An 8,706-nucleotide genomic window follows, 5' to 3' on the forward strand; every position below is an offset into this window, starting at 1 on the left:
CGGGTCTTGACCTTGTGAAGCTGAGAAGCCGCAGATTTCTCATCCTTGGAGACATGTCGTATATCGGAAGCTTTCAAGGGAGGGCATGGGTTTACCGCAGCTTCAGAGGAGATTTGAACCATCGGAGCACCTTTCAGAACAGCTTCAACAGCGGATTGACAGAGTTGCCAGCTTTCATACCACAGCAACCCAACTTAACCATAGATTGGATTCACTATTCTCCCACAAGCTTCGTAGGGAAGTGACCTGAATATCGCTGCAATTAATCAATGGCAAAACAGTTTAGCAAATCAAAATCGAAATCGAAATTTGAAAAAAACAGAGAGGGGGTAGTTACCAGGACGAAGATGTTCAGGTCCGGCATTAATTAGATTCATGAGCCCAGCACGGCCATAGAAATTGGCAAGGAAGACAGTGGCATGTGCTTGGGATTCTGGGTTTTTGATCCATTGCAAGCAAGGTCTGATGCTGTAGTTCTCGCTGCAACCTTTGCGAAGAACTTGACAACCATTACAACTCATCCTCATCTTTGTTGCTTCTGCTTCTGCAACAATTGCTAGAACTTATCTTTGCTGACTTCGATCGATTGAGAAATGGAGAAAGAAAGAAAGAGATTTGACTGAGAAAGGAGAAGAAGACGAAGAGAGTTCATTCTGCTTTGACCTGCACACCTTTGCAAGAGAAAGAGAGAGTTTCACCGTAACAGCCGGTTATAGGTTAATAGTAGAAAAGCAATGGACGGCTTAGATTAATCTATATTCATCAACGATTAAGATTAATCTATAAATAGCAGCAATCGCAGTGCTCAAGCGCTGCTACCACTCACCCAATTTTTAGAAAGTAAATCCTTATCTCTTGGATCTGTTTGGTTTTCTCCTACTAACTATGGCTTGCGCTTCTACTTCTTCATCTTCCACTCACCAATGGAACCACGACGTCTTCTTAAGCTTCATAGAAGAAGATTATGGTGATGGTGATGATGACTCTGGTAGGAACTTCATTGACCAACTCTATGAAGCTTTGATCCAAAGAGGCTACCATATCTTCGCAGACGAAGACTATAAGCGCAACCACGACGACCATATCACCTCTGAATTCCTAAAAACCATTGAAGAATCGAAGGTTTCCATTGTTGTCTTCTCCAAGAACTATGGCTCTTCCATATGGTGCCTTGATGAACTGGTGAAGATGTTAGAATGCAAGCATGATCAGATGGGCATGTACACTGTTCTTCCCGTTTTCTATAACGTCGATCCCTCTCATTTTCGCAAACAAAACGGGATTTTGGAGGAAACCTTTGCCGGATACGAAGAACGATTCAAATCAGAGATGGAGAAGGTGAAGAGTTGGAGGAAGGCTCTCAATGAAGCTGGGAATTTGTCCGGTTGGCATCTACAAGATATTGCAGCAGATGGGTATTAATTGATTTACATTCTTTTTCTTTTAAGTGATATTAGTCTAGATACTGCTTGTTAAAATGCCTAAATCAATTAACAGTTGAGGGTGACACCGTGTGTTTACAGAAACTTAACAAGGAGAACAACCAAGATTTCCTAGGGTTGGGTTGACCACATTTATCTTAATATGAATGGCCAGATTTTCGAAATGGGGTTTGTATCCGAGATAATTATGGCCTGTTTGATGAACTTGAAGCCGCAAAAGGCCTGTGATGGATTACCTTAAAGATTGATTTAGTTCTGTGGATCACTTTCACTGCTTCACAACAGGTTTTTGATGAATTATCCTTCTATAGAACAATTTAAAAAAGGGTCATTTACACATACCACCCCTGAGGTTTGACGAAAGGATATTTTCACCCCCAGTTTTGGAAAATTCTGCGTACCCCCCTGAGGTTTGCAAACGGTAACAAATAAGCTCATTCCATCAGTTCATGACTAACACTGTTAAAAATTAGATTTGAATTGACGGAATTGCCCTTCTAAGAAGAAACCCCCCCCCCCCCCAAAAAAAAAAAAACCTGCAACTCATCTTCCCCAAAATCGATTGGGGAAGATGAGTTGCAACCATCCCAACGCCCCATTGATTCGTTAAAACGTTTGCCACTCAATCACTCCTCTTCAACCTCTTTGCCTGAACCGAATCATCACCATCACTCTCTGCTCCACCCTCAAACCCTAACCCTAAACTCTGATTTGTTCACCGTCACTCCCTGTCTTTCCTTTGATGCCCGTACAAAGCAATGGCGTCCGAATAGTACAAGAAGAAGAAGAGCTCGAGCGTGAATCCATGGAATGATTCTGGTTCTGCGTCGTGGTGGTGGTGGACGGCGCGCCCAACTCCCAAACCCAACAACGTTGAAGCTCTTATTACCCTTCAAATCTATCTAGAAGTTCTTATAAATATAAACAATTTAATATCTATTTTTAATCACCTGCAACTGTAAAACCCATCTTTCTCTTCTATCTCTTTGAATTGATTCCCCACTATCCATTTAATTTCTCTCTTTTTCTTTCTCTCTCTGTATATACCCTGCAATTAAGTTGGATATATCGTATTTCATGGCGACAACAGCATCACGGAAGTCTGAGGAGAGAATGCGGAGTACTACTGGCGATGAACATGAACATCCGATGATGGAGATGGATGGAAATTTCAATTTGGATCTCGCTCTTGCCCCTCCCTAGTTGGTAGTGGAGGACGAGATATCCACAAGTATTGATGGAACAACAGAGTCATATGAACAGTTTCTGTTACGATTGGGGATGAAGATGAGTTGCAGGTGCGAAAGAGAATTTGGGATTTTTCCCCAATTTCAAACCCTAAACTTCTAAACGGTTGAAAAGTGTTTTGAAACCCAATTGCCTAGGGTTTTCTAGTTTAAAACCCACTCCTTTTATTTCTCTTAATCATAATGACAGAAACAAAAGAAAAACCCTTATCGTTGTAAACCCTTTGTCTCTGTGGTTGCCCTCTAATATCAAAGCATGCCTTAGCTTTCGTATTTAAGCTGATCTAGATTAATGCCTAAAATGCTTAAGTTGTTCATCATTAATTGATGGGTTTGGAAAGAATTTGGAATTCTGCAAGCCCCTTAAGGGTTGAAAGGGTTTATTTTTTTGGGTTCTTCTTAGAAAGGCAATTCCGTCAATTCAAGTCTAATTTTTAACAGTGTTAGTCGTGAACTGACGGAATGAGCTTATTTGTTACCGTTTGCAAACCTCAGGGGGGTACACAGAATTTTCCAAAACTGGAGGGTGAAAATATCCTTTCGTCAAACCTCAGGGGTGGTATGTGTAAATTACCCTTTAAAAAACTAAAGGGAATTTTGTTTAACCATCAATAATATGTCAGACATCAATGTGAATCGTAGCTTGCACACAAGTTACCAGTATATATGCTTTTATTTCAGTAGATTTTTGTTGAGACTGACATCACTAAATTTATTTCATGTCCATCTGTGTCTTCAAAGCTTGTTTTAGCTCACCCCATGTTTAATTTGTTTCTATATTTCATTTTCCTCCCAATTGGCAGGGGAGAGACAAAGTTTATCAAAGCAATCGTTGAAGAGGTCTCTATGAAAGTAAAAGAAAGACACATGAACATTGACTCTTATCTAGTTGGGATTGATTCCCGCATAGAAGCCATAAATTCTCTATTAAGTCTTGGTTCTAGTGATGTTCGTATCATCGGGATCTATGGTATCGGTGGCGTGGGTAAGACAACTATCACCAAAGCTGTCTATAACCAAATCTTACATCAATTTGAAGGCAGTACTTTTCTTGGAAGTGTTCGAGAAATTACTGAACATCGTAATGGCTTAGTTCATCTGCAAGAGCAACTTCTTTCTGATACATTAATGAAACAAAACATACACATAAGCAATGTTGATAGAGGAATCAATGTGATTAGACAAAGACTCTGTTTTCGAAAGGTTCTTGTCATTCTGGATGATGTGGATCAATCAAACCAAATAAATGTATTAGTTAGGGAACGTGATTGGTTTGGTTTGGGAAGTAGAATCATCATAACAACTAGAGATCAACATTTTCTGAATGAGCTCGACGTGGATGGAATATATGAGGTTGAAAAACTGAATTCAAAGGAATCCATCCAACTCTTCCGGCACTATGCATTTGAAAAGGTTCGTCCTAGAGGAAATCAGGTGCTTTTAGAAATGACAGTGGCTCAGCTTGGTGGGATTCCATTAGCTCTTCAGGTGTTTGGTTCATTTCTACACAAAAGAAGCACAATTGAATGGAAAGATGCATTAGAGAAGTTGAGAAGAATTCCGAATGGGGAAATTCAGGAAAAACTTAAATTAAGCTTCGATGCTCTTGACGATACAGAGAAAGATATATTCCTTGATATTGCATGCTTCCTTCGTGGAATGGACAAAGATATTGCAATTAAAATACTAGATGGTTGTGGTTTCTTCCCAGAAATAGGAATTAGTGTTCTCACACGTAGATCACTTTTAATAATTACTGAAAAAAATCAGCTTGGAATGAATAACCTACTCCAAGATATGGGAAGGGAAATTGTTCGCAAAGAATCTCCTGATGAGCCTGGAAAGCGTAGCAGATTGTGGTTTCATGAAGATGTAAACGATGCACTGACAAAAAATGCAGTAAGAGCTACATGCTTATTTATTATTTACAATTTAGTAAAAAACCTAAGCACATGGAGATGGTCTCTTTTTTGTTTTTCCTTTTTTTTTTTAAGTTGTAGATCAATGTTTTCTGTCCACACAAGCATGCATGAATAAACAAGTTTGTGTTTACTCCAGTTAATCAATTTTTGTTTCTCAAGTAGTTGAAATGATTACACAAGTTCTGATTCTTCATTCCATTCCATATAGGGCCTCTTTTTCTTTTTCCTTCCCCCCCCTCCTCTCTAATTTTGGCTTATAATGGTTTTTTCTTGCCACTTTCATCAGATAACAACCCCCCCCCACACACACACGCATGCTTGCTTGGTTGTGTTTTAACTTTTAACTTAATTCAGTGTTGGAGTTTTTTAGAGAGCAGCAGTAGTTAGGGTGCCAATCTATTCTACATAGGGCAATTTTTTTTTTTTTAAACTCATAAGAACTTATGGTTTCCTCTCACCACTTTTGTAAGATTACAAGCCCACTCCCAAACACAACATGCTTGGGTGTATATAATTTAATTATCCTTTGTTGTGCATTATTAGGGAACAGAAGTAGTTGAAGGAGTTTTCTTCAACTACAGACAATTAAGAACAGTATGTTTGAGTATTGAGCCATTTTCGAAGATGGATAGATTACGATTGCTCAAAGCTTGTAACGTTCCTGAACATTTTCTAAATGATTCATCCTCTTTTATGGGGAAGAAACATCTGTTCAAGGATTTAAGATGGCTATGTTGGCATAGATTCCCTTTAAGATCTATGCTAAACAATTTTTCTCTGGAGAACCTTATTGTTCTTGACCTACAATATAGCAAACTCAAGCAAGTCTGGAAGGGAAGCAAGGTATGACCTCATTTTTTTTTATTTCTCTTTCTTCTTGATTGATTACATATTTCATGAAAAACTGATTTACTAACTTTATTCATTTTCATTTCTTTTATCTTCTAGCCAGAGTATCTTGGAAAGCTGAAAGTCCTTCATCTTGACCATTGCCGGGACCTAACCAAAACCCCAAACTTCTTGGGACTCCCTAGCCTTGAGATATTGACACTTGAAGGTTGTACAAGTTTGGTTGAAGTTCACGAATCCATTGGAAAATTAAATAATCTTCTCATTTTGAATCTAACAAAGTGTAGAAACCTTCGGAGACTCCCAAGACTCATTAGGAATTTGAAATCTCTACAAAGTCTTATTCTTTCTGGTTGTTCAAAAATCAATGAACTGCCAGATGAACTGGGAAATATGGAAAATTTAACAGAGCTTCTTGCTGATGGAACTGCCATAAGGAGACTGCCCATTTCCATTTGGCTTTTGCATAACCTCAAAAGCTTATCTTTAGGTGGATGTTACGGATCACCATCAAAATCATGGAATTCATGTTTTTGTTCATTGAGATCACTGAGAAGTGATGATGCCATTACATCTTTCCCGGGTTCTTTCTCTGGTTTACCCTTCTTAAGACACCTGAGACTTAGGAACTGTAACCTATCTGGTATGCTACCCAATGATCTTGAGAGTTTATCCTCATTACAAGAGTTGGATCTAGCCTTCAACAACTTTTGTGACTTACCTGCTAGCATCAGCCGCCTTCCCCAGCTTAAATCCCTTTGGTTGCAGAATTGTACAAAGCTTAGATCACTTCCAGAGCTTCCATCAAGTTTAAGGTACTTGGATGCAGATGGTTGCACGTCCATGGAAAAGCTATCCAATCTTGCAAGTGCATCCTCATTGCAGACGTTGGATTTAACTCGAAATAATATTTGCAGCTTACCTGCTGACATCAATGGCCTTTCTCAACTGCAAGTTCTTACATTGAGAAATTGCACAAGGCTTCAGTCGCTGCCAATGCTTCCATCAAACATAATCGCTTTGGATGCAGGAGGTTGCTCGGTGATGGAAAGACTACCAAGCTTGGCAAACTTAAAGAAGTTACATTCCTTGTTTCTGAACGACAGCAGCAAAGTAATTGAGGTGGAAGGCTTGGAGAGGTTGGAAACTAGACCAACTATTCACATGGAAAGGTGCAATGGTTTGGCAAATACTTTCAGAGATAACCTCTTTCAGGTCCTCTCTCTCTCTCTCTCTCTCTCTCTCATGGAATCACTTTGATATTGAAAACCCATGATTTTCCATGCAACAGGAGATGAGTGAGCCTGGTATCATTGACATCTTTGTTCCTGGGGGAGACATTCCAGATTGGTTCAGCTACCAAAGTGCAGGGTCCAGACTATATTTTGAGGTGCCTCCACTTTCAAACCACAAGATTCAAGGCTTGATTATATGCGTTGTCTATGCAGCAGACAAAGAAGCTTATGCAACTACAGATGGTCCTAAAGCCACTTTCATTAACAGGAACAACTATCTAGAATGGAAATACGGGCCCATTGTCAATGGCGTTTCAGAAACAAATCTAGATCACATATGGGTGAGCAATATATCAGAGGCAAAGTTTGTGGATCGGTTGGAAGGAGGGGATCAAGTGGATGTCTCAATAGAAATAGGTGATAATATCCAGGTGAAGAAATGTGGGATCCATCTGTTTCAGGGTACTTCTACTCCATATGATCTTGGAGTTGAGGAAGGCCACAAAGAAGATGATGGGAGCAGGGATGTAGTTGCTGCCGTTTCAATGAGGAAAAAGACCTTGATTGGTTGACTGGGGCTTTTGTCCAAAAAATGAATTCCGGAGAGGTAAATCAAAGTGGCTGGACGTTTCCTGGAAGACATCTGAGATGGGGGGGGAAGACTAGAGAATGATACGACATTAATTTGATAGGATTTGAATCCTAATGGTAACAGATCCTCTAATGTTTTGTATTTTAATTGCATTTGTATCAGAATGCACTCTCTGTAAACCAAAACTATAGGTTTTATTGTATGAGATACATTGTGTTAATATATGGTAGATTAGGAAAGCGAGTTGTTTGAGCTAGAGTAGGTTTCTCTCTCCCTTTCTTTTTATAAAAAAAAGAGCTGCAGAGAGTTCAAAATAAGTAGAATCTCTTAGGTTTCTCTCTCCCTTGTAATCCTATTTATAACTAAAATGATTCTGCTAAGAACATTGCATATGTGTTAATTGAAAGACCCTTGTAGATTGTATCAGTAGGAGGGGGCACACTCACAAACATGTGAGAGAGAGAGAGAGGTGGTATTCTCTGAACTCAATCTAGGTCAGAATAAATCCAGCAGCTAATCAACATTGCACAATCAGCACTTAGAAGAACAGCCCTCTCTCCAAATGTGACAGTATCTATTTTCTTTTTTAATCCATAAATCCGCCTATAGTTACTGCAAATTACTATCATTTTTCCTCTGAAACTTTGGATAAAAGTCAGTGGCGTTGGCCCAAAGGCCGAACCATTTAGTCCGTGCAACTGTTAAGTCAGTTTTCTGGCCGTTAAAAATGATTCCGCAACTACTCCACCCGTCCGACAAACCAAAAATTCTTACACCTCTCTTCTGCTCTCTCCATGCGCTCTTCCTTCGTTTGATGTTTTATAGCACGTTGCAGAGCGCTATTGATAATTTAAGCCCCATAAATGGGAACTGGACTGTTTTTGGCAATATTCATTCTCAAATGATGATTGAAGAGGACAATATTGTGAGACTTTAATCCTCCCTTCAACAGAACTGGTCTGATTCTACTCTCTGATCTCAAGATTGCCAATCAAAACCTTACCACTCTTCTTAGAAAAGAAGAAGCTCTCACGAGAGAGAAATCTACGATGAAATGGTTGAAAGAAGGAGACAGAAAGAATGCTTTTTCCATGCTTCCGTTAAAGAGAGACGGGCTAAACAAACTTCCTTCAGATTGAATCTTGATGATGGCTCTTCCACCTCTGATCCTTCTCTTATTGGTACTAAGGCTTATGAGTCTTTGTACTCCAGCTCAAGATCACTGCTTCTTTTTCTTAAAAAAAGTTTATCTTTTCACTTTCATTACAACCGACTTCATCCCCACATTTCTAGTGGTTCACCCGACATGTTCTGTTGTTGCTTCAACAACGTACCGAGAAAGACGAGACCCCCCTTTGATTTCTTCCAAAATCTTCCGCAGGTTTTTTTATTCCCCCTAGCATCCGTCATGGTCACAAA

The 8,706-nt window shown here is 39.4% G+C and overlaps 1 protein-coding gene across 1 annotated transcript; it reads left to right on the forward strand.

Moving 5' to 3' along the window:
• The first annotated feature begins 840 nt into the window (after positions 1–840).
• LOC122663884 (disease resistance protein RPV1-like) lies at positions 841–7,308 on the forward strand. Its single transcript, XM_043859550.1, has 5 exons — positions 841–1,415; positions 3,493–4,588; positions 5,155–5,454; positions 5,560–6,675; positions 6,752–7,308. Exons 1-5 carry the CDS (start codon positions 886–888, stop codon positions 7,265–7,267), a joined length of 3,558 nt encoding a protein of 1,185 aa, XP_043715485.1. The 5' UTR covers positions 841–885; the 3' UTR covers positions 7,268–7,308.
• The last annotated feature ends 1,398 nt before the right edge of the window (positions 7,309–8,706 follow it).

Source organism: Telopea speciosissima, chromosome 6 (genome assembly GCF_018873765.1).
Source record: "Telopea speciosissima isolate NSW1024214 ecotype Mountain lineage chromosome 6, Tspe_v1, whole genome shotgun sequence".
Taxonomy (NCBI): domain Eukaryota; kingdom Viridiplantae; phylum Streptophyta; class Magnoliopsida; order Proteales; family Proteaceae; genus Telopea; species Telopea speciosissima.